This window comes from Setaria italica, chromosome IX, assembly GCF_000263155.2.
Source record: "Setaria italica strain Yugu1 chromosome IX, Setaria_italica_v2.0, whole genome shotgun sequence".
Classification (NCBI taxonomy): domain Eukaryota; kingdom Viridiplantae; phylum Streptophyta; class Magnoliopsida; order Poales; family Poaceae; genus Setaria; species Setaria italica.
In genome coordinates this window covers 6,962,512-6,987,918 of record NC_028458.1, presented here as the reverse complement: position 1 = coordinate 6,987,918, position 25,407 = coordinate 6,962,512, and the positions used below count along the sequence as shown (strand labels likewise).

The window sequence follows — 25,407 nt, the reverse complement described above, 5'->3', positions numbered from 1 at the left end:
AGGTTTATGAACCCTAGATAAATACTGCAACATTGGAGTCTCCTTTCGGGAAAAAAAAAGTGAAACAGAACTGCGAACCGTACCCTCACGTGCATTCGCAACTCCGCTTGTCGCGCTGCACGCGTGCTGTCGTACACTCGTACTCGTACGTGCTCCGCTCTTTCTACGCCGCGATCGCCATTCGCCGCCACTCGCGCATTCGGGCTGTGTAACCCGTGCACGAACCCGTGGGCTGTGTAACGGCTCAGGCGCGTTCAGCCCACCCACCCACCCACAGCACCGTGGTGGAGTGCTGTGCGGCGGCCTCGTGGGCAGCTGGGCGGGCGGCCCGGATTTATGGGCCACTGAATAGAGAGAGAGAAATGTACGCTCTAGAAATCTCATCGGCCCACTGCTCTAAAGGATAGCAAGAAGAAAAGAAGTTTCATAACGGGAGGTAAGAAAAAGTTACGAGGGGAATTATAAGAGGCGTCACTCGGTGGCGGATTAACACGCTGTCACATCAAATCATGTCTCGTTCTCTCTCGTCACCGTCTTGAGTGTTTTACATGTCGAACTTTGAGAAGGGGTTGAGGTCTTCGGTCTTCATGGGTCTTGGACCTTGCTTGGATCGCATCAAAGGTCACCACAGGCCACGTTTGCTGAAGATGATGTTTGGTTTGGATCTATGGTGCGGGATGCTATTGCGAAAAGTGCGGAGAACGAATTATCCGCCGCACATGTGATGCGCCAAATCTTAGCGCGGTTAGCTAAGGACACAAAGTAACATGCTAATGTGGCACAGCCGAACAAGCGAAATTTACCATGGTTCGACTAACTGGAGGGCCACCCTTCTCTCTTGTAATTAATCACCCGTTAGCTGTTTTTAGTTGATTTTAGGTAGTTAGATCAGCTTATGGAAATGGAATAATGGTTAGCTGGTGCTTAACTATTTGTTAGCTGATCGTATTAGCTACTAGCTGTTCAGGTTCTTAGCAGCTATTTTTACTATTCACTTCCAAATTATATCTACGAATCTAGAAAAGTAAAAATAACCTATAATTTGGGATGGAAGGAGTAGCTAACAATTGTTGAGTGGATCTAAATGAGAAGATTAAGAGATACATGTTTGATGAGAGAATTAAAGCCATGACATGTTTTTTCTAGAGATGAAGTGATGCACATGGGAGACTGATTCTGTACCAAAAGTATTTTTGAAATAAATGTACCAAATGTTTGTAAGGCAGATTGCACGAGATAAAACAAAACTAATGGCGTGGGATACTATCGCAGCAGTAGTGGAGCGGCGTCCGTGATTCTGTGGAATGGCTTTCCCAGGCTTCTTTACGCAGCGTCGCAGCCCTAGAAGTAAATCGGTGCTAGTCACTAACATCACTGACATGATGGGCCCACACGTCATACAGATTCGCTTGTACGGAGTAGTCTATACTAGTCTTAAACCCCAATCTTCCAGTCCTCCCCCAGCCCTGCCCGCGGCTGCGCAGTCCTTGGCCGCCGCAGCACACACCACACCTGCGCGACCCATCTCCCAACACCGCCGCCGCCGCCGCCACCGCCACCGCCGCTGCCGCCACTCCAGCGCCCCTTCTTCCCGATATGGGCGCGCAGGAGACGGCGGTGGAGGAGGTGCTGCGCGCCGCCGCCGCCGAGGTCTCCACCTCCTCCGCGAAGCGCCGCCTCCGCCTCTTCCGCCACACCCTGCCCCCTCTCCTCGCGAAGGCCTCAGGTACCCACCCCATCTTCGCCTCCGCTCCCAACCTCTCCGGATGGCTCCCCCGCCGTCGTCTGCGTGTTTTAGTCTCCCTCCCGTGCGCCCCCGCTCGTTCCCGTGTTCCTATTTTTTCTAGTGAGGGACTCGGGGGTCAGGGTTCTGCGATCGGAGGAACATTTGGCGGTGGATTCGCTCCGATTTGCGCGAGCTGGATCTCCTCGTGGATCGTGACGTTTCGTGTGTCAGTTTGCTTGCTCAATTCCGCCCATCTTCAAGCGGATCGTAGCTCATTAGCTCGGCCCTCTTGTACTTGTGCAGATGTGCTTAGCAGCCTGTGTCGACTTTCGGCTGAGATTAGCGTGTGGTTTGCTCTGCATCTATGGTCATATATGTTTTTTGATGCATGCCCTACTCGTCTTTCCTCCTGCGATCTATGGTGTAATTGTAGCTGTTACTTGTTGAGATCTTAAATAGTCAGCAGCAACTACCTGTGTAGTTTCTGGAGTTATATTTTGCTGTATAAATCCAATCTACCTGTTCTGCATGTGGGTTTCCAACATGTGAATGGGGCTTGTAGACAATATAATGACACTTGTTCTGTCTGGTTCAAGCGATTGCCTTGCAGTTAAGCTAGTGAATTCCATTGACCAATTTTTAGTTTTGCTTGGGTGTGCATGCCATGTTGCTGCAGGGCTGTCCCGTGGCTGATTCTGTTGCATATCCTATATTGATCACTTCAAGGCATTTTGGCCCATGTTAATGGGCTATTCTAACCTTGTTCAACAATTTGGGATAGGCATGCGAGTTTAACAAATGTGCAGTGCAACTTGAGCCTACTGTGAGATGCATATGATCCCCATGGCTTTAAAGCGTTATTCTGCTCATACCAGGATCCATTATGCAGAGCACAAACTCGGACTGCTAGTGATTCCTCTATACTTCAGCTATGCTTCATTATGATATCAGTCAATTATTTATCTGGCCAGGTGCTATGGTTGGGAGTTATGACGACCTAGTTCTAGAGCTTAGTCGTACGCTTGGAGAATTGCCAATGTTTTGCATCCAGCATCTTGTGGCATTACAATTAACGACCCTGAGAAATATATGTGTTGTGAATGTTATCATGAGATAGATTATCATGCTATTAGGTCACCCTACTAAACCCTCCTGTAAATCAGTGTTTGCTGGTGCTCTTATTTTTTTGGGGTGGGCTCCTTTTTTAAGAAGAAACCTTGTGTCCCTATGAAGATTGATTTTTCATGTGATTCATGCTTATGCTAACTGAGGATGTCATTATGAAATTAATTTTCTTATATTACTTTGTTTTACATGCAGAATCACCATCAGATACTGCATCCTTAGTCGATCTCATTTTCCAGACATTGCCTATATATGATGATCGGGCATCACGAAAAGCAGTAGATGATATGGTTATTCAGGCTCTTGGTGAACCCACCTTCATGAAGCCCTTTGCTGCGGCGCTTGTACAATCTATGGAAAAGAATCTAAAGGTCACAAACCCCCTTACAAGCTTCAAGCTTCTCAGATGGTCACACTATCTTCTGAAATGGAGCCAGTTTGCCACACTTTCAAAAGGCGCCTTTTCCAGACTTGCCAATGCACAAGCTGTCTTATGTCAAGTCCTTATGAATGGGTCCTATCGTCGGCGCCGGACTTGCAAACAGCTATTCATTCATCTTTTCTCTGAGGTACTTTGGCAATAAGTAAATAATTGTAGAGCAAGTCAGAATTGTCTCCTTCCCATATCTTATCTAGTTCCATTTTCCAGCCTAGTGGAATGTACAAGATGTACATAGAGGAGGTCAGAGATTTAAGGATTTCCATGAGGGATTCTCCTGCATTCTTAAATCTGATACTGGATTTTACCATTACCTCTCCATCATTATCTGCTGAGTACAAGGTAAATCTTCAACCTCATGTTTGACCCCCATTTTTCAGTTGTTAGTAGTCAAGCAATTATGTATTCACCTAATGGTTTGACTTAATTGATTGAAGCCTTTTGTGGATTCTCTCATGTGTTTGACAACATGTTGCTATTGCTTTTCAGTCAATGTTCCTTGATTTGTATGCCAAAATCGTCTTGAGTTCAAAAGACCGGCCACCAAAAGCAGCCACTGAAGCTTTTAAGCCTCTTTTCGTGGAGATTGGGCATGAGGATTTTAAGAATACTGTTATGCCGTCATGCATAAAGATGCTGAAAAGAAATCCTGAAATCGTACTACAATCCATTGGATATCTTCTAAAGACGGTCCGTTTGGACCTAAGCAAGTATTGCATGGAGTTTATGCCAGTTGTTCTGCATCAGGCTCGGCATTCAGATGAAGAGAGGAGGATCAATGCTTTGAGTATTATAGGAACACTAAGTGAGAAGTCAAGTGATCCAGACGCTCTACCTTCCATGGTCAATGCTATCAAAGCAATCTTAGGAGGTATTACATATATAGTTTTTATTTTCTAATATTTATTGGTCTATCATGTTGTGCTGTGTATTGCTTAACTCATTTTTAACACAATTTGCAATTTCGTGCTGTCATTCATACTTCTCTTGGCAAAATTTGTTTGGCCAGGCTCAGAGGGGAAACTATCACTTCCATACCAGAGAATTGGAATGATAAATGCTTTAGAACAGCTATCAAGATCTCCTCCAAAGCAAATAAGCAGACTTGCTCCTTCAGTATCTAGTTTCCTTCTGAAGTGTTACAAGGATGATGGTAAAGTTCAGCAGTCCCATTCTACGCTCCATAGCCATATATAATGGCACCAATTCATAGTTTTCTATCTTATGACAGGTATTGAGGAGGTGAAATTGGCGATTCTGTCAGCATTAGGGTCCTGGGCTTTAGTATCAGCTGAAGCTGTTCAACCAGATGTTGTTTCATTTATTGCTGCAGGCTTGAAAGAGAAAGACACTTTAAGGAAGGGGCATCTAAAATTATTACGACTTGTATGTAAAAAGTCTGATTCTTTGACAAAGGTAAGGGAGTTACTTCCAGTTTTGTATATAGAAAGAAGAACCTTCCTGTTTACTTCATTTTTTCCTTGCCTAAGGAAGATTTGTTTTAAGGGCAGATGAAATGCTGGCACTAAACATTGGCTCATATTAAGTATTGATAAAATTATTGTGCTCCAGGTTACTTCTTTATTGGATCATTTAATTCAGCTGTCAAAAGCTGGCTTCAGCAAGGCAACACAGCGGTTGGATGGAATCTATGCACTCTTTGCAGTATTGAGGTTTGCTGCTGTTGATACGAAAGCAGGTTTTCTACAATTTCTTACTTTTTCCAAGTGCAAGTTTTATGTATGCAATCTCTTTTTTTTCAATAAATATGGTTTTAATGAATATGCAGATGGTGCTGTTCTGAAGGAGAAACTGTGGCCACTGATTGCTCAAAATGAACCCTCGTTGATCTCTTTACAGTTGGTAATTCTGTTGTTCTTTGAATTTCCATCAAGAATAATGTCATCCTGCAAAATGACACAAGAAGTGGATGTACTTCAACATGGACCTTTTTTTACTGTACCTGCTTTTATATAAAATGTGCTTGGAGAATTGAGTGATTAGTGGTTACAAAAACTCTAGCGCCTTAGTGTAATCATTGGCATCAAATATTCTGATTTTAAGATCTTTTAATGCTACCCCGAAACTAAAACTCTTTTTATTAAGGTTTATTTAACACTGTTTTCTCCTGGCAGCTTCCCAAACTAGCAGATGATGATTGCTTAGCTGCCGTGGATCTTCTTCAATCACTGTTTGTAGAACATCTCTTCAGGTCTAGCTCTAGTGTTCGCCTCATTAAGCTGGGTTTTATGTGTTAGACTAGTACCATTTGTTTTCTGATGTCGACTTAATTCATATTTGAATTGCAGGGTTCGGGAATATTTTTCTATCGAGTCATTGTTGCAGGTAGGGCTAGAATGCTCTAAATTGTTGAATCTTGACTGTCTTATCTGAAATGCATATGGATACATGCATTTAGCTTTACTACTGGAGAAGTATTCGCTCATCACATATCGGCTATACGGCTGTAGTGTGCACTGATTCATTGTCTTTTGGTACAGCTGTTAATATATCTAGCTTGCCATCCAAGTTGGGAAGTCAGGAAGGTAGCTTATGATGCTATGAAGAAAGTCCTCTCTAGCTCCAGTGGTCTGGCTGAAGATACTCTATTCTTATTCACAGATTGGTTGTCATTAGTTGGAGAGAGACTGTCAATGTTGAAACAAGGGTATGCACCTGTAGACCTATCGGTGTCAAATACCTGCATATTCTTGATTCTGTCTTCCCCTTGGAGTCATCTGCTTTCCATTGTGTTGTTACTTCATCCGAATCCTGTGAATTTGCATATCTTGTGTGCTGACATTTCTCTTTTTGAATCAGTGATATGGATAACTCTTCGGATTCACAACTACCATTCACTCCATCTATTGAGGTCCTTGTCAAGTGCTTGTTTTTGATTGCACCTTATGCTGTTGTGCATAGTCTGAGATCGTATTCTCGACTTATATTGTGCTCCCACCACCCTTGTCTTTCCAGCTCCGCAAGCCCAGCTGGTGTATATAAGGTTTGAATCTTGCTAACTATCTTCTCTCAAATTATTTTCGTGTCTGATTGCTTTGTATATCATATTTTCAGAGGTTGCAAAGAAGGTTGAGACAACAACAGATTGTCTTTGTTGACTTAATTACTCCCAACATTTCTGTTATCTGCAAGGTAATTCTGGATTTGGATATTTTTTAATGGGTTTGCTTTAAAGTTATCATATGTTTTTATCTCTGTTTATTTGTGGTACTATTGTAGATGCATAATGGTCATGACACCTCGTTAAGTTAATATCAGAAGGTGTAGAAGTAGAATATGCTAATAAAGCTTACTATGTAGGTCATTTTTGTTATCGCAATTTGCAACCCAGGATTGGGTTGTTTAGCGGCAGTGACTAGCCTTAGTAGGTGCATTTTGGAATCTGCCTGATACAATATAGGGTAACCATGATTGGTTTACTGTGGAGAAGATCTTAGGTTTCGATCCAAGTTTATTATGGTCTTGGTCTCTTGGGCCATCTTCCCAAAGGTAGCATTCAATAACTTAAGGTAGCATTTTTTAATTTCTTGCAAACATGAAACAAACGAAAGTTTTTAAAGGAAAAAATAATCCAAACTAGGTTTGTCTCTGGGGAATGTTCTAGTGGTCCATCTTCAATTCCATATCTGCTTGGTTTTTGGGTTGCAGTATTTGACACTTTTCATTGGATGTTGTGGCTGAGAAAAGGTGAGCCATGCCTGTGGCTTCATCATCCCTACGTGCTCCAGGAATCTATTATGAATGTTACCATACATTGCTTTTGAGGAAATTCCTTTCCGACACAAATTTTTATTGTGCAATTTTTCATTATTACTTACCATCCAGAATTTTCCTTCTCACTGTTGTCGCTTTTTGGGTCAATAACCAGTAGTTTTTTTTTCCCAGGAATTACTCTCACAGGATGGTCTATTTAGTTCCAACAAGCAAGTACAGAGTGCAGCATTATGTTCGCTATCGACGCTGATGACAATTACTCCCAATGATACATTTCTAGAATTTGAGAAGGTTATTTGGTTGTTTTGTTATGTCAAATTGAGCTTGTAATATCTTATTCTGATAGTTTGTTTATGTTGTTGTTTATCCAGCACTTCATAGGACTCGAGGAGCGCACTTTGCACGATTCCTTCTCAGAGAATGATATTAAGGTGGACTTTATGGACTGCTTGATGAAATTTGATCTCAAACAAAAAAATGGAAGTCTTTTTGTTAGGGCATTGCCATAATTTCGGTCATAATATTCCTGATTACCCTGTAATGGTGTCAACTCATCTTTACCAGTATAGTCATTAGTGCATTTTCGTTGGACATGCATGAAACTGTTTTCTTTCCCACTCTCAGAAAAATGGTTTGTGTTGCTGCTTTTGTTCCATAAGCGTTGTCACCATATGTTGCAAATAATGTCTATACTAATCTTTTTCCCTCTTGAATATGCCGTACAATCTCCTCACCGTACACAACTTATGCATTAGAATATTTTGAGATATTATTATACTAATGCTCTTGGATTCCACGATCTCTAGAATAGCCTAAATGCTGGCATACAAACATTTTTTTTAAATTCGATGTTGTTAGTTCATGTGCAATGAAGGTCTAGTTACTTTTGTGCCTTTATCAATAGCTTTGTAGTTCAATAGAGTTCTTTTTTAGGATCGAGTCTTACAGGTTCTTCTAAACACAATGTAGATATTCTACACTCCAGAGGGGCAGTTGTCAACTGAGCAAGGAGTTTACGTTGCCGAGGCTGTTGCTTCAAAAAATACCAAACTTGCAAAGGGCCGTTTTCGGGCATATGATGATCAAGACGCGGTAATCTTTTTTGTTCTTGCAAGTTAGATTTTGAATCTTTTGATTGGAAATTTTAATGAATATGTAGTTTCTGAGGCTTTGTAAAATAATTTACCAAACATGTAATCTAGTATTATATTTAGATGTGTTGAGTTTTGGTCAGTGAGTCACATGTTTCTGGCTTGCTGTTAACCTAATCCAGAATTCCAGATGTTAAATTTTTGTTGTTGCTGTGATTTGTAGGACACTGCTCGCTCTGTTGTCCCTGCAAAAACTGAGAAGAGAGAATCCTCAGGCACTGGCAAGCGAGAAACTGGGAAATCTACAAAAAAGACTGGTAATTCAAGCTCTTAGTCCTGACACAAGCTATGCATAGTGTAGTGTGTTGGTGAAAACTTACACTCAACATTTTCCAGCTCCTGTCGATAAAGCTAAGACCGCTAAAGAGGAGGCCAGAGAGTTGCTCCTGAAGGAGGAAGCATCTGTACGTATGAAGGTTGGGCAAGTGCAGAAGAATCTCTCCTTAATGTTGGATGCTCTTGGCGAATTGGCTATTGCTAATCCTATATTTACTCACGGTCAACTGCCATCTCTGGTTAGCAATCTTTTATTCCCCTTTGTAGCTCCTTTGTATTTTCATTGTTGCTGGATAGCCATAGATCGTGTTTGTCCGAATTTCATCACAGCATTGAAGGCTACTAGATAGAGGGAGCAATATGCACTTCTATGAGTAATATTGAACAATAGAGAATAGCCACACCTTGTTTATTGAATATTCGTACCCAAAAAGCTTTCCAAAAATTGAATAAATGATAGGAAGTGATTTGAACAAAAGTTGACCTCTTCTTTTATATCTGTACCGGGTTTACTATTTTTTGTTATTTTGGAAATGTGTGAATAAATCACAGGTTGATGATTTGTTGCCTTAATGGACACACTAATATGTTATTTTATTGTGGCACTGGTTGTTATTATGGACAGTCAAACCATGGTAACTAAGTGTATGTGAGTATGTAACAACTGACCATCAAATATTCAGTTAAAAAGCAGTGCAATCTGTTGTCATCAGTGTCTTATAGAGCCTATCTTAAAGAAATATCTTAGTTTCTTGTATCCTTTTATCCTTTCTCTTTTAGTGTGTACGACATGGTTATTAATTGTGATGCTTGTTCTACATGTATATTCATCATATGTTCCGGTGGAATGCAGGTAAATTATGTTGATCCATTGCTAAGTTCTGCAATAGTAAGTGATGCTGCATTTCGTACAATGTTGAGGCTTGCTCGCTGCACAGCCCCTCCCCTTTGCAATTGGGCGCCTGAGATTGCTGCTGCAATCCGTGTAATATCTATCGGTGATTTTGAAATGGTTTTGGATCTTATGCCTGTGATCGTGGAAGAAGATAGCAAGAAGAAGCCATCATCTGGTCTCTTTGAACAAATAGTAAATGGGCTGACAATTGCATGCAAAGCAGGACCTCTTCCAGCAGATTCATTTACTTTTATCTTTCCGGTATTTCTTCCATTTTGACTTTAGTCCTATCATAAATTTACTTCTGTTCCTGTTGACCTTTTACTTTCAAAATTTGTCTACCTTTTTCTATACTCGTATTAATTTATTTTGCTACCTTTGGTTCAGATAATGGAAAGGATCCTTCTGTCCTCTAAAAAGACATGTCTTCATGATGATGTGCTTCACATACTATCTATGCATCTGGATCCAATACTACCACTTCCTCGTCCTAGGATGTTATCAGTTAAAAATTCTTAGTTCTTTGAGACTTAAATGATTTTCTTTGTTTTGTTCTCCTAATATTCACCATCTTAAATTTTTCTGTGCACTAGGTTCTTTATCATGTGTTGAGCACTGTCCCTGCCTATCATCCTTCAGTTGGGCCTATGCTGAATGAGTTATGCCTGGGTTTAAGAAGCCATGAATTAGCACAGGTGGTTATTGTGTTGTCTGTTCTTCAGCGTGCTTTGTTTCATCTCTGGTGCTATGTATTCTTACACTTTTCTTTTTTCAGGCTCTTGGTGGTGTATATGCTAAAGAAGTGCATGTTAGGCTTGCCTGCTTGAATGCTATAAAATGTGTCCCTATACACTCTGTTCAACGGGATCTGCAAGTGTCAACAAGCCTCTGGATTGCTGCACATGATCCAGAGAAGGTTTGTAACAGCTTCCCTACGAAATTTGACATGGAACTGTTCTATTAATCCTCTTTACGGTCTTGAAATATGTTGAAACCTTTTGTTGTTTCTAGAGCAAGAAATTATGCTTATTTTCTTGCACTTTGGCACATGTACCTTCTCTAGGTGGTTGCTGAATTAGCAGAAGAGTTATGGGACCGCTTTGGTTTTGATGTAATCACTGATTACTCTGGTATTTTCAATGCACTCTCCCATAAAAATTACAATGTTCGTGCTGCATCTGCTGAGGCTCTGGCTGCAGCATTGGATGAAAATCCAGACAAAATGCAAGTAAGTATCCAATGGCGCAAAATTACTGTTCTGAATTTGTACTCCCTCCACTACTATATAGATGATCTATGATTTTGCAAGGCAACTAGGCACACTTACAAAGGACATGCACATTTAAAGACTGCCTTAAGTTAGTTCTTGCTCTTGGAATGTTGTGTTAGTGTTACTCTAAGGACATTTGAACTGGACTTGGAGGGTATATGACAAATCGGTGATAGTACATCTTAAAATCATAGAATGGCATCTATTTAAAAGTGGAACATATAATGCTGTGTATTTGGGTATAATCTGTAGTTATGCTACTGTGTCTTTAATTTTATATTCAAATCGAACTTGGATAGAGCCACCATGATCAAATTATTCTTGCTGATTTGGAGTAACTTTCTGATTATGGTGTCGTATTATGACAGGATGCACTTTCTACCCTATTCTCTTTGTACATTCGTGATCTTGGCCCTGGTGTTGAATTTGGAGATACGCACTGGCTTGGAAGGCAGGGTATAGCATTAGCACTCCACTCTATTGCTGATGTTTTGGCCTCTAAAGATCTTCCTGTTGTCATGACGTTTCTCATATCACGTGCCCTGGTAAGTAGTTTGCTTTTTTTTTTGTGTGTGTTGATATTATCACCACAGTCTGCAGTCCTGCGTACATTTAATTTTTAATGCATCTTATGCTGAACTTACAGGCTGATCCAAATGTTGATGTTCGTGGTAGAATGATTAATGCTGGCATCCTTATTATTGATAGGCATGGAAAGGAAAATGTGCCTTTGCTATTTCCTATTTTTGAGAGCTACTTGAATAAGAAGGTAAGTACTATTTCCCTATTAATAATCGTGCTAATATTATTTAATTATTTTGTCTATTTCTTTTCATATTTGCTACATATTCCATATTTAACAGGCATCGGATGAGGAAACGTATGATCTTGTGAGGGAAGGTGTTGTTATTTTCACTGGTGCTCTGGCGAAACATCTATCAAAGGTGCAGATGGATACTGAACTATCTTTATTTAAAAGATGCATGTTTAGTACTAAACATAGCATTTGTAACAGGATGATCCTAAAGTTCACAGTGTTATTGAGAAGTTGTTAGATGTCCTTAACACCCCATCAGAGGCAGTTCAACGTGCTGTCTCAGATTGTTTGTCTCCACTTATGGTCTCCAAACAGGTGAGTTGTATTTTGTACTGTTGGGTTTTGTGTTTGCATTGTTGACTTTGTATCCATTTGGTACCCAATTTTTATGCCTTTCGTTCATTTGATTATACTAATGTTCACTTCTCTGTATTACCAGGAAGAGGGTCAAGCTCTTGTTTCTAGACTCTTGGATCGGATGATGAAATGTGAAAAGTATGGCGAGCGACGTGGTGCAGCCTTTGGCCTTGCTGGGGTAGTTAAAGGATTTGGAATTTCTTCCTTGAAAAAATACGGTATTGCTACAACATTGCGACAAAGTTTGGAAGACAGGTAGGCTACTGGTGCTGCAAAGAGAATTTTTAATAAATTAGTATGTATTCATCTGTCACAATGTTTATTTCATTTTTAACCTAATTATGTGCTGCAGCTGTTGTATTCTGTTTTCATGTCTTGTTATTCTCTAGGCATCCTTTAGAGGTTTTGGGTAGTTCTTTTTCCCTTTTATAGAGAGCATAATGCCTAACTAATGTATTTTTGCAACATGGGACTGTTGTTGTTTCTTACATTTCCTTTTCATGCCATTTTCATCTTATGTTCTCACCCTTTTATTTGATAAAGTATTCAATGTATTGAGAATTTTCTGATCGCCAAACATTGTAGCACTGAATTTTCCATTTATGTGCAGAATGTCTGCTAAATCTCGTGAAGGAGCTTTACTTGGATTTGAGTGCCTGTGTGAGAAGCTTGGCAGACTATTTGAGCCGTAAGTGATGCACATCTTCGCTTCAAAATGTTGGTCTGGTTCGAAGTGACTCATTATGTTTGCTGTCTTGTAGGTATGTCATTCAAATGCTACCCTTGCTACTTGTGGCTTTCTCTGATCAAGTCCTGGCAGTGCGTGAAGCTGCTGAGTGTGCTGCTCGGGCAATGATGTCTCAGCTCACTGGTCCTGGTGTGAAGCTCGTCCTTCCTTCACTTCTTAAGGTATCAATATATCTTGTTCGATGCTATTAAGCCCCCCTTTGGCAGGGCTTCATGAGTGGCTTCTGCACCGGCTTCTCAAGAAGCCCTGCCAAACGCTCCCGTGCAAAACAGCTCCCCTAGAAGCTGCATCAAGTTTTCTACGGCGTGGGAGAAGCCAAAAAAAGTGGCTTTTCCCGGCTCATCCATCTCCACAAACGCAAAAAGATGCATGTGCCCTTGTCCTTTCGCTGAAATTACAAACATTTTGCCACTATGCGGCGGTGCACAGCAACGCGGGGGTGCGGCAGCAATGGTGGCTCTGGCAACTTAGGCCTCGGCGCCGCCGGTGCAGGGTGGAACGGGGCGGCCCGGCGTGGGGCGGAGCTAGCTCGGGGCAGAGGGCGGCGAGGGTCGGTACCAGCGGCGGGACATGGCCGGCGAGGGTCGGGGCTGGCGACGGTGAGGGTGAGGGGAGGTGTGGGGCGGGTTGGTACCAGCGGTGCTGCAGGAGCCGGCAAGGCAAGAGCCGCGAGGAGCGAGGCCGACGAGGGGCGGGATGGCCAGCGGTGAGGCAGGAGTAGGCGGCGCCGCGGGCGACGAGGTGCGGCAGAGTCGGCAAGGGTCGGTGGAAAACTGCCGGCAGGGAGGCTGCCCAGGGCGTTCCAGCGGCGCATGGCCCGGCAGAGACGGTGAGGTGCAGGCCTGGCGGCGCAGGTTGGACAAGCGCCACGGGGTGGAGGCAGCGCCAAGCCGAGCTGAATGGATAAGGAAGAAGAGAAGGAAGAGATAGGAAGGGAAGAGGAAAAGAAGAACTGAAGAAAAAGAAAAGGGAAAATATATTGGAAGAAAAGAGGAAAAATAAATTGGAAGAAATAATAAAATCACATTATTAATAGAGCCACACATAAAACTCATATGTGCAAGCAACAACATATATATATGCAAGGGCACAATGGACAATGACATCTTCTGTACATTCTAAAAAAGCTAGGAGAAGCTGTTTTGCCAAATGTTTTCCTACAAAATAAGCCAGAGCCAGAAAAAGCTACTTTTTCAGATGAGCCAGAGCCAGAGCTGTTTTTTCACGAGCCAAAGCCGTGCCAAACGGGCCCTAAACTGTAACCTTTATTTTATCCAAATGTTCTATTGGGTACATCCATAAAGCTGGTCAGTTCATCTTGTTATATTGAAATTGGACCTACTAAATCATCTGCTGAATATTTAGGCCATTGGCACCAGAAAACTACTACTGTTTCCATTAGAAAGAGCAGAACTTCATGTCCATCTGTTACCCAATGTTTCCAGAAATGTTGTTCCCTTAATCTGATTTGTACTGTTCATAGCTTTTATATTAGTTCTTTTAAAGGAGATGAAATAGATATTCAGATACTTCTGACAGAATATGATTCTAGTCTCATTCATTTTCTGAAACTGTATACAGGGAATCTATGTAGCTGGTCTGATACATTCAATGGTTTCCTTAAAGCATATATATTTTAAAGAATGTCATTAACACGTTTTTCCAGGGTCTAGAAGATAAAGCATGGCGTACTAAGCAAAGCAGTGTTCAACTTCTTGGTGCCATGGCATATTGTGCTCCTCAGCAACTGTCTCAGTGTCTTCCGAAGATTGTTCCAAAGTTAACAGAGGTATATGTTGTAATTTGTATTTTTGAGTTAAGCTGCTTATATAACTTTTTTCCCGAAACAAAGCTGCTTATATAACTTAACATCAAGTTTTATATCTTATGCAATATATTTGCCAGGTACTAACAGACACACATCCCAAAGTGCAAGCGGCGGGACAGACAGCTCTCCAGGAGGTAATGTTTGCTTGTTTACCATGACAATTGGTTATTTTTATGCGTTATCTGTAATGGACTCTGCTTTGTTTTCTTTGGCCAGGTTGGAAGTGTCATAAAGAATCCAGAAATATCTGCACTTGTTCCTATTCTTCTGTCAGCTCTGATGGATCCAAATGACCACACTAAACATTCTCTTGACATCCTTCTTCAGGTAATAAGATCTAAGATAGTGACATAGTGTTCAACCCAGCTGTTGACTTTTGGTTGCTCGCATCACTTTGCCAATGAAGAACTCGAGATGGGTTATTATTGTTAGGTTTACATCTTCATATCTTTTTTGGCAGACTACTTTTATTAATTCGATAGATGCACCATCGCTTGCATTGCTTGTGCCTATTGTGCATAGAGGACTGAGGGAGAGGGGTGTTGAGACTAAAAAGAAAGCTGCTCAAATAGTTGGAAACATGTCTTCTTTAGTTACAGAACCAAAGGATATGATCCCATACATTGGTTTGCTCCTACCAGAAGTGAAGAAGGTATGCTATCTCCCTATGCTTATCGCACCACATCTCAGAAGTCAGAAGTGGGCAACTGCTTATAGCAGTTCTTTTGTTGCTTCAATTGACGTAGTTTTCTTGCTTATTATACTCTTTTTTGACTATATCTTGCAGGTTCTAGTGGATCCTATACCTGAAGTCAGGGCAGTGGCTTCTCGAGCTCTTGGGTCTCTTATAAGTGGAATGGGTGAAGAAATCTTCCCAGATCTTGTGCCATGGTTATTAGATACTCTAAAATCAGATAGTAGTAATGTTGAACGATCTGGTGCTGCCCAGGGGCTGAGTGAGGTTGGTCTTTCTTTTTTACTTGCCTTCAGCGCCTTTTTTCTTTTTGGTAATATGACATTTCTATTTGTTTTGTTTATGGCAATTGTTTGATCTGTTCATAGCACAATTTGTTCTTTTTTGGGATAATTCCATACATGCCATTACAATTTTCAAAAATTTGAAAAATGCCATTGTCAGTGACTGAGGTGGCTCCCACCTGTCAGTGATACAACCGATGGCAAATTTCCAATTCTTGAAAATTGTAATGGCATGAGTCCAACTAGCCTTTTTTTTTATGTAAGTCAAGTCAAATGAATGGATGTTAAGGCATAAATGCGATATACATGCATATTTTCGCACTAGCTATGATAACAGTATGGATCTGTGTCTGTTTTTTTTTATGTAAGTCAAGTCTTGATGATTCCTTATTGATGGATGACTGGTGCAATAGAAAAAATTTCCTGTTAACATATAATTATGTTTGATTATATTCAAATTTCCAGGTTTTAGCTGCTCTTGGCCAAGATTATTTCGATCGTATTCTTCCTGACATCATCCGGAACTGTTCCCACCAGAAGGCTTCTGTTCGTGATGGACATCTTACACTTTTCCGGGTAATTTCTCCAAAATTTTCCTGTGTTATCATATGACTATTGCTGTAATGCAGTAAGTTATTGATCACTTCTATATCTATTTTATAGTATTTGCCGAGGTCCTTGGGTGGTGTATTCCAGAACTACCTGCAGGCCGTTCTTCCTGCTATATTAGATGGTAAGATTGTTCAATATCTACCTCTGCTCTGCACTTGTCACATTGATTCTCTAACCATTTATTCTTATCAGGGCTTGCTGATGAGAATGAATCTGTTCGTGATGCTGCACTTTCTGCTGGTCATGTCTTTGTGGAGCACTATGCCGCATCGTATGCTATCCTCTGAATTAGTTAGTTGCTGTTTTTATTTGCAGCTTGTTGATATATGATGGAATTTTCTTTGTTGAATAGGTCGTTACCTCTGTTGCTTCCTGCTATTGAGGACGGGATCTTCAGTGATAATTGGCGTATCCGACAAAGTTCTGTTGAACTTCTTGGAGATCTCTTGTTTAAGGTTAATACCTCATCTATGTATTACTGAACTGAGATATTAGGTTCACCTTATTATGCTGCATCATCTGCTAATACTACTACCTTTAGGTTGCTGGAACTTCTGGGAAGGCAATCCTTGAGGGTGGAAGCGATGATGAAGGTGCTAGTACAGAGGCTCAGGGGCATGCAATTATTGAAGTACTCGGAAGGGAGAAACGCAATGAAGTTCTTGCTGCCATTTATATGGTCCGTTCTGATGTCAGTTTGACTGTCCGGCAGGTATATATGCTTTATTCCAAGATCACTAATAGCCCTTTTCAGAAACAGTGAATTTTGTCTGCTTTTCTTTATGTTTTTATTTTTCTTAATATGCCACTTTTCAGCATTCCTGGATCACCCTTGTTCTAAATTTTTCTCTGCATGTCAGGCTGCACTACACGTCTGGAAGACAATTGTAGCAAATACTCCAAGAACTCTAAAAGAAATAATGCCAGTACTTATGGACACACTAATTTCATCTCTTGCATCATCTTCCTCAGAAAGGCGTCAGGTTTGACCTATTTCATGTTCTGTTTGATATCTGTAGAGATGTGTTGTGTTTTTAATTTTGCTGTGTGTTGCCTTTTTGCAGGTTGCTGGGAGATCACTTGGTGAGCTTGTAAGGAAGCTTGGTGAGAGAGTTTTGCCCTCTATTATTCCAATCCTGTCACAGGGACTCAAAGATCCAAATGCTAGCAGAAGACAAGTAAGTTATGTTAATCAAATACGTCTGTGGAGAATAACTAGATTTTGCAACTGTGTCGACCTGCTCATGGTCTGAAAGAGCCAGAAGCTGTTTAACCATTTTCTGACTAATGTAATGTTATTCTTTGTATATTTCTGTATATGATAGTGTGTTATTTTAGTGGAATGTATATGTGCACAGAAGTATTTCACTTTAAAATATTAGTAGTAACCTCAATCCAGGAGTTCCTTGTAGAGGCCCTACTTTATGTGTTTTTATTTGTTTATTATTTTGAACTTACCATTTATTTTGTTTAATATGCAATCCATGGAATGATCAACATACTTTAATACTCTCACTTTTCAGGGAGTCTGCATTGGTTTGAGTGAGGTTATGGGCAGCGCTGGAAAACATCAGCTATTAAGTTTTATGGATGAACTTATCCCTACTATTCGTACTGCTCTATGTGACAGGTATGCTTTCTTGCTGTAACTTTTTGTTGTTTTTATTGGGTGTCTCATTTGGACATATCTCCCTGTAACAGCACCCAAGAGGTCCGTGAATCTGCTGGGTTAGCGTTTAGTACTCTGTATAAGGTATTTGAGCTAAACTTGTTCTGAATATTATGGATGATTTGCCATTTTTTGTTAACATGTTCACCTTATGTAGAGTGCTGGATTGCAAGCCATTGATGAGATTGTCCCCACATTGCTACGGGCTTTGGAAGATGATGATACATCTGCAACAGCCCTTGATGGTCTAAAGCAGATTTTAAGGTTTTCTTTATTTTCTTCTCGTTTTGGTTCTCATTAGTTTTTTTTTGTTTGACCGGATGTCTGACTTGAACTCTACACAAATATTGAACTTTTGATCTGATTTTACAGCGTCAGAACTGCAGCTGTTTTGCCCCATATACTGCCCAAATTAGTCCAGCCCCCCCTCTCGTGAGTTGGCCACTGATATTATTTTTTTCTATTTATGTTCTGATAACCCTGTTTTATATACAAATTGCTTTATTGGCGCAGTTCATTCAATGCACATGCATTGGGTGCTCTAGCAGAGGTTGCTGGACCAGGTTTGAATTCACATATTGGAACTGTCCTCCCAGCATTGATTCTTGCTATGGATGATGAAGATGCGGTGAGATGCATTCTAAACACAACCATCTTGTATCTTGGCATCTAACTAGTTTGTATTCATTTTTATTCTTCTATCTAGGAATGTTAATTGTATGTTCTGTTATATCTTACATTTTTTTCTCTCCCATCTGTATAGGATGTACAAAACTCAGCCAGGAAAGCTGCTGAAACTGTTTTGTTGGTCATTGATGAGGAAGGAGTTGAAACTTTGATACCTGAACTTCTAAGAGGAATCAATGACAGTCAGGTTGTTTGGCCTGTTTTTTTTTATTTAGGGAATTTGAACAATATCAGGCCTTGATTTTTTTGTCTTTTTTTTTCTGTTCAAGATTCTTAATGTATTTTTTGCGTGCAGGCATCAATGAGGCGGGGCTCAGCCTATCTAATTGGTTTCCTCTTTAAAAATACTAAATTATATCTGGCTGATGAGGCTTCTGATATGATGTCAACCCTAATTATTTTGCTGAGTGATACCGACAAAGCTACTGTATCGGTGAGTACCTGCCATCCCTGCAGTATGGTTCCACTTCACTTGACACTAGTTCCTCTGAAACTTATTTTTTAATGACGATCAACAGGCTGCTTTGGAAGCATTTTCAAGAGTTGTTGGCTCTATTCCAAAGGAACAGCTCCCGACACATATAAAATTAGTGCGTGATGCTGTCTCTACTGCCAGAGATAAAGAGCGTAGAAGGCGAAAGGTAATACCGTAACTTCAACTACTAAATTTTGTGCTATGCATGTGTTGTCGCGTCCTAGCTCAAAAGAAGTTAAAAAAACGTACCCACTATTTTTTAAGTTGCTCTAAATCTTAAGACGTTTTTCTATCCTAGACTAATAGTTTCATGTACATTTTCAGGGTGCACCTGTTCTCGTGCCTGGTTTATGTCTTCCCAAAGCACTGCAGCCTTTCCTTCCTATATTTCAACAGGTATTTATTTGTGAAATTTTATAATAGTATGCGATATTTTAATTTCCAGAGTAAGAAAGAGCAGCGCAAGATTCCTATTCTTGTCATTGATATCAGGCATGAGCACATCTGATAAATCTTTCTGTTGAACTCCAGGGTTTAATTAGTGGGACGGCCGAAACAAAGGAACAGGCAGCTGAAGGTCTTGGAGAGTTAATTGATGTGACAAGCGAGAAAACTCTTAAGGAGGTTGTTGTGCCAATTACAGGGTATGTCTTTTACCTTCTTGAAATAACCTCTGTTCTATGATTCCCTTTAAATGTTTGGCAAATGAGGATTTGTGCTGTCTGAGCAAACTCCAGCATGTAACTCAATTCATTACAACCGAGAGGCATTATACCACATGTCCAACTGCCAGTTGAAGAGCTCCTTAGCAATTTTGTTCTTAAACTACGTAGGCCCTAAAATGGCTAACAGTTACCAGGAAATAAACACGACACACATTTAAGCTGGTTGCATATAGATAATTTCTTGTTGGAATAATCATTTTCTTTTACTTGCACCTGTCTAATGCTTCATGTTAGTTCAATTTAGGTCAGATATGCATTTTAGAAATTTATTTTTACCTGACCCATTTGGTGACTGTGGAACAAATCCTACATGGGCAAATTAAAACAGAAAACATATAGACCACAAAGTGAATAGCATTATCGCATTATTGCTGCCAAGCTGTAGCTTTTGCTTTTTGAACTTACTCTATACTTGGAACAAGGCAAGACAGGCAAGGTAATTGCAAGCCCTGTAATATGGAGCTTAAGCAGGAGCCGCACACCTGGCTTCTGAACCTTATTAACAACTGCTTCTCAGGAAAGTTATTTTTTGAGAAAGCAGAAGCTTCCCTGAGAAGAACGCAGCACTCTTAACATTCTGTCAAACAGCTCGATCCCATATTTGCTCACATCCTAATTAAATGATTTTTTGGTCTATGGCATATGGGCATTGTAGTTCTAATCTATGTTTTATTTTTTGTATTTGTTCATTTGTATGTAGACCTCTTATTCGCATCCTTGGTGATCGGTTTCCATGGCAAGTTAAGTCAGCTATCCTATCAACCCTTACAATCATCATCACGAAAGGAGGAATTGCACTCAAGCCCTTCCTTCCACAACTTCAGACTACATTTGTAAAATGTCTACATGATACCAATAGGTCAGTATTATCATCTCTTTCTGTGTCCCTTTCTGTTATGGGTTTACCTACACATGTGAATATGTTTGAATTGCAGGTCTGTCCGTACGAGGGCTGCAGCTGCCCTGGGAAAGCTTAGTGCACTTAGCACACGGGTGGATCCTTTAGTTAGCGATCTTCTGTCCATGTTGCAGGTTGTGGATGTTCTGTCTCTTATCTTTTTGTGTGTGTGAGAAAAGATGACACTGTAAGTTCAAAACTAAAGTTTTCTTTCCTTTTTTCAGTCAGGAGATGAATCTGTCAAAGAAAGTGTGCTTTCTGCGCTTAAAGGTGTTATCAAACATGCTGGCAAAAGTGTTAGCGCTGCAATTAGATCTCGCGGATGTGATCTTCTCAAAGATCTGCTGCAGGCTGATGCTGATGATGTCCGCAGTTGTGCTGCAAAAGTGATTGGCACATTGTCTCTGGTAATTATAATTTTCATTTGTTTTCATCTGTTAGATCCCTTTCATGTTTTATTCCCTCTTTACTAGTCCATTATTGATGTGTCATAAAGGTTGACGGTATCAGAAATAATGTTTCATATTTGTCTAACTAGTGTTTGAGCTGTACCAAAAAAAAAAACTACAATCTGCTGACTCTAAAAGAAAAGGCCAATTATTTTCAACACGTAACTCAATATACTGCCATGTGACTGTTTTTAGCAAAAAGATTGTCAAGTGAGAAGTTCCATTACAATGAGGCAATGTTTTTCTAGTTGAGGTAAGAAATGTTAAGAGGGTCAACTGCTATGCTTCCCTAATTTTGCATTCAAGAATGGATGCATGGGCTATGGTTTGCAACTTGCAAGTGTCTAAAAATTGTGTAGAACCTATTTCTGGACCTTTTCTTGCTACTTTTTATCTTTTCTATATCAGTATTTGTTCAGTTGATGACTGATGAGTAATGCAGCAAAGCAACAGAGGCTGACAGAACCAATGATAGTCTGCAGCAGTTAAGAGCTCAAAGTTGATAAAAAAAAAAGCAAGACCCTTTTCGGGGAACTACCATGTTCTCTGGTGCATTAGTGAATGAACTTGCCATTGTTGGATCTGTAAAGATCTATTATCTGTGATGCATTTCTTGGCCTCTTTTCCTTTAATTTGGCCACATTTATGGACTGTGATACCATGCTTTCTTTACAGTACATGGAGGAGACTGAGATTTCAGATTTGGTGCAAATCCTGTTGAACATGAGCACCTCACCAGACTGGTGTACCAGGCATGGTGCTTTGTTAGGATTCTCATCTATATCAATGCATTCTCCATCAAAATTGTGTCATTTGGCATCCTTTCCATCTCTTGTTGATCTTCTGAAAGATTCTCTTAAAGACGACAAGGTATTGGATGAAGTTGCACGCCTTGTCTGTTTTAACTATTATTCTGGTGTCTATGTGTAACTCGTCTGCATTGTGTGAAGTTCCCTGTTCGTGAAGTTGCCACAAGAACTCTGGGTAGGATACTCTGTTTCCAGTTACAGTTGGAAGCCGGTACCTTGCAACTGGTTCAGTTGCTTGTCTTAGCTTTGCGTGATGATTCAAGCGAAGTTAGGAGGAGATCTTTGTCGTGTATCAAAGCTGCTGCAAAGGTTTATCATTGGAGCCTCTCTCATTGCTCTCTGGTAACTTTATTCTTGGTGCCGTTGTGGTAACTTAATGGTTCCTTCTTGTAGATAAACCATTCAGCTCTCGCTACACACCACTCAATATTGGGCTCGGCAATTGCTGATGCTTTGAAGGACTCTAGCATGCCTGTACGTCTAGCAGCGGAACGCTGTGCCCTTCATGTTTTCCAATTGACTAAAGGTACTTTCACTTGTCTTTTGTTTCCTACCACTACCATATCATACTATTCCTTGTCTGGTGCTATCCTCTTCCAAATGAACTTTATGGTAAACTTTAGGTAGGATTATGGGAAAACTTTATAGACATGGTGCACTTGTTATCTAATTAGAACTGAAAATTAATGCTACTGCCTCCATTTCCAGGGCCAGATAATGTTACAGCTGCGCAAAAATACCTTGGCATGACTGGCTTGGAAGTAAAGAAAATTGCAAAGCTTAACGAGGAGAGGTATGTGTAGTTAGCTTAGTAACATTTACATCGTAGATGCTTTGTCATGTTTCATCGCCACCTGACAATTTTCTGTTCATGGTCGCCCCCCTGCAGTGATGGAAGTGAGAGCAGTGATGATGACAAGAGGGCATAAACCCTATTCTCAGTTTCAGTCATATATATGACCTTTACATATAGTTGCTACATTGATAGTGGAAGATGGGGTCGTTTTTCTGTCTGACCCTTGTTGTGGACATCTTTTTTGACAACAGAGTAGCAGAGGAAAACACATCGGCATTGTTCATATTTCTTGCGACAAACCAACAATGTTTATGGTACGTCACTATTATAGTGTTGAAGGTATTCAATCTACAATTCTGGCTACCAAGTGTTTCTTGGAACATTCTGAGTCGGAACTTGTTCATTTCAATTGGACGGGCAAATTTTGTGCACTCAACATTTTTATTGCAAACAATCTGATTCTTTAGCTCTAGCACAATCATCTCAGTTCTACAATAATGCACGCCAATGTAAACACACGTAAATCCTCGGGCTTTCCTTGTTCCTACCATCTCTCGTCCCCCTCCCAGTTATTCTTCTCCTTGGGCCCGGTTGGCCCTTCCTCCCTGGACAGCTCGTTGGGCATCTTGTTCAGCATCTTCTCCGCTCGGCACTTGAGCCGGAGAGGTAGCTTCCCGGTCATCCACTCCATCCGCTTCCTCGACTTGTACACCACCGTCGGGCCCCACTCCCGCATGAAGTGCAGCCACTGCGGCTCGGCGACGGCGCCCTCGCCCAGGTACTCCGCCGCCACGATGCGGTACTTGGCGCTGGAGTCCACGAACAACCTGCTCCGGGCGGCGTCGTTGCGGATGCCGATCCCGAGCGCCGCCGAGCCCTGCAGGTACACGCCGGGGTACGCGTAGCTCGCGTGCCCGTTCCTGGACGAATACACCACGGGGCGGTTGCCGTCGGTGTACTCGAGCGCCGACGCGTCCACCCAGTGCCCGCCACTGTGCTGCGAGTAGTACACGCCCATGAGCTCGCCAGTGAGGTTGCTGACGCGGAGCGTGAAGTGCTCCCAGTCCCCGACGTGCCGCCCGGTCTTGCCCAGCGGGAGGCTGACCGGGCCGAGCTTGAGCCGCGCCGGGCCGTTGAACGGGCAGAACACCCACATGGCCACGTCGGTGCACGCGCCGCCCATGGCCGGCTTCACGTGCGCGTAGAGCTCCGCGCTGTCGATGTCGCCGCGGCACACGGCGCGGCCCCGCTCGCCGCTGGGGACGTCGATCCAGCACTCCCCGTCGTTGCACCCGCCGCCCGGGAGGTTGGACCCCTCGCCGTCGATCTCCTCCCCCACGGCGTCCCCGCCGCGTTTGTACAGCGCGGCGCCGTTCTTGAAGAACCAGGAGACGGACGACGGCAGGTACACCTCCTTGGGGTGGAAGAACAGCGTGGGGCCGTAGTGCCGGATCACCGCGTGCGCCTGCTCCAGCGTCGGCATCGCCGACAGGTCGAGCTCGACGTTGCTCAGGCACGCCATGCCCTGCTCCCGCGGGGAGCTCCCGTCCGCAGCGCAGCAGAAGGTGCCCGCGCCCACTCCTTTCCCCCACATCCCCCGGTGCACCGGCCTCACGCCCCGCACGGCGAAGGCCGCCGCCGCGCAGGACTCCGAGGCCGACGGCCGCGCGAGCTGCAGGTGGAGCAGGGAGCCGTGCGGCTCGCACTCGTCCGTGAGGTCCGCGCGGACGCAGGCCACCTCGTCGAGCGGCGGCTTCTGCAGCTCCGTCGTGACGAGGCACCCGAGCGCCTTGTACCCCTCCGGCGGCACGGGGACCCAGAAGTAGGCGTCGCGGAGGCCGTAGCAGTTGCCGGCATTGCCACGGCTGCCGTTGGCGACGCCGCCGGCGCGGAACTCCCAGACGAGCGAATAGTCCCGCGGCGCGCGGAGTGGCGGTAGCGGCTGAGGCGGGGCGCCGGGCGGGCGCGCGCCCGCCCTCGCGACGAGGAGGTGGCCGTGGAGCGGGCGGCAGTTGGGCTGGCAGTAGTGCCCGAGGAGGGAGAACCCCTCCGGGACGCCGACCGGCCGGTAGAAGGTAACGCTGCTGCCGCCCCCGCCCCACCGCCGCGGCGACAGGGTGCAGATCTTCTGGAACGACGTGGCCGCGGCGAGCTCCAGCTCCCCTCCGCCGATGGACATCCTCCCCCGCGCGAATCCCCCACCTGCAAGAACGCGTCGCTGAATCAGCCAACCAATTAACAGCGGTAGCCACCCCTCGCGGCTCGCGCAGGCGGGAACAATCTAGCGGCGGTACGCATTATGCGAGGATCCAAATCCGAAGAAATGGGAGACGGGCGGACGCTCACCTGGGGGCCACGGCGGGAGGGGTTCGGCGAAGGAGAAGACCTCCGGCTCCGGCTCCTCGAGGGCCGGCGCGCCCACGCGGACGTCGCCGCCCGAGAAGCAGCTGCCCCACCTCTGCCGCATCGCGCACGCTGGCTTGCCTGCCCGGATTGGCCGACGAATGGGACGGGGGCACGGGGCTCCGCGCTAGACGGCCGGCAGGCTAACGATCGGGGGAGACACGCCTCATCGGCTCACCAGCGATGGCAAGCACCACGGTCCGCAACGGCTCGGAGAGAGGGCATTTTCTTATGCCCGCACGGTGGATTTGCTTCGTCACAGGTTGGACGCTTGCCGGCTCGACCCGGAAGGGGCCAGGAAGAAAAGGACACGGCGCCTGCCACCTATCCGTGCCCTGGTTGGTGGAATCCTCCCGCGACTTTGCCCTCACGGCGCCCACCAACCAGCGCATCGATCGGGATTGAAGGCGGTGGGGACGCCGGGCGCGCGCTCGGCCCGCGGCGGAGCCTTCACCTGATTCGCTAGCGGGGTGCACGCCGGGGTAGATGCTGCCGACAGGCCCTCTGTTGCGATCCAGGTAGTGCTGCACGGTGAATCG

General features: G+C 43.3%; 2 protein-coding genes across 2 annotated transcripts; one reads left to right on the top strand and one right to left on the bottom strand.

The window, feature by feature from the left end:
* The first annotated feature begins 1,470 nt into the window (after positions 1-1,470).
* Positions 1,471-22,901, top strand: LOC101772407 (protein ILITYHIA). The gene is made up of 60 exons (XM_004981894.3): positions 1,471-1,726; positions 3,047-3,420; positions 3,501-3,632; positions 3,780-4,161; positions 4,300-4,443; positions 4,522-4,706; positions 4,863-4,989; positions 5,080-5,153; positions 5,426-5,502; positions 5,600-5,636; positions 5,792-5,958; positions 6,111-6,294; positions 6,366-6,443; positions 7,197-7,316; positions 7,397-7,456; positions 7,995-8,117; positions 8,340-8,433; positions 8,513-8,691; positions 9,306-9,608; positions 9,735-9,851; positions 9,941-10,042; positions 10,123-10,263; positions 10,411-10,575; positions 10,986-11,162; positions 11,264-11,386; positions 11,481-11,561; positions 11,633-11,749; positions 11,874-12,046; positions 12,402-12,479; positions 12,553-12,700; positions 14,206-14,328; positions 14,445-14,501; positions 14,584-14,694; positions 14,828-15,019; positions 15,155-15,328; positions 15,811-15,921; positions 16,009-16,078; positions 16,150-16,228; positions 16,310-16,412; positions 16,499-16,669; positions 16,818-16,940; positions 17,022-17,135; positions 17,481-17,587; positions 17,659-17,710; positions 17,784-17,890; positions 17,999-18,058; positions 18,140-18,254; positions 18,390-18,500; positions 18,609-18,746; positions 18,832-18,954; positions 19,113-19,184; positions 19,320-19,432; positions 20,214-20,372; positions 20,449-20,545; positions 20,636-20,818; positions 21,536-21,730; positions 21,811-21,978; positions 22,063-22,195; positions 22,378-22,462; positions 22,559-22,901. Exons 1-60 carry the CDS (start codon positions 1,597-1,599, stop codon positions 22,596-22,598), a joined length of 7,878 nt encoding a protein of 2,625 aa, XP_004981951.1. The 5' UTR covers positions 1,471-1,596; the 3' UTR covers positions 22,599-22,901.
* Positions 22,875-25,164, bottom strand: LOC101772813. The gene is made up of 2 exons (XM_004981895.3): positions 24,812-25,164; positions 22,875-24,667 (listed from the first exon to the last, which is right to left on the bottom strand). The coding sequence occupies exons 1-2, from the start codon at positions 24,930-24,932 to the stop codon at positions 23,010-23,012; spliced, it is 1,779 nt and encodes a 592-aa protein (XP_004981952.1). The 5' UTR covers positions 24,933-25,164; the 3' UTR covers positions 22,875-23,009.
* Positions 25,165-25,407: the final 243 nt, after the last annotated feature.

What these genes read in the sequence shown, in the direction of transcription:
- LOC101772813 (XM_004981895.3), bottom strand. Translation starts at nt 24,932, where the DNA reads ATGCGGCAGAGGTGGGGCAGCTGCTTCTCGGGCGGCGACGTCCGCGTG. An exon ending in CCTCCCGCCGTGGCCCCCAG is followed by an intron (nt 24,668 to 24,811) that starts GTGAGCGTCCGC and finishes GCGTTCTTGCAG; the next exon opens with GTGGGGGATTCGCGCGGGGG.
- LOC101772407 (XM_004981894.3), top strand. Translation starts at nt 1,597, where the DNA reads ATGGGCGCGCAGGAGACGGCGGTGGAGGAGGTGCTGCGCGCCGCCGCC. An exon ending in CATTTCTAGAATTTGAGAAG is followed by an intron (nt 7,317 to 7,396) that starts GTTATTTGGTTG and finishes TTGTTTATCCAG; the next exon opens with CACTTCATAGGACTCGAGGA. An exon ending in TGTTTTCCAATTGACTAAAG is followed by an intron (nt 22,196 to 22,377) that starts GTACTTTCACTT and finishes CTCCATTTCCAG; the next exon opens with GGCCAGATAATGTTACAGCT.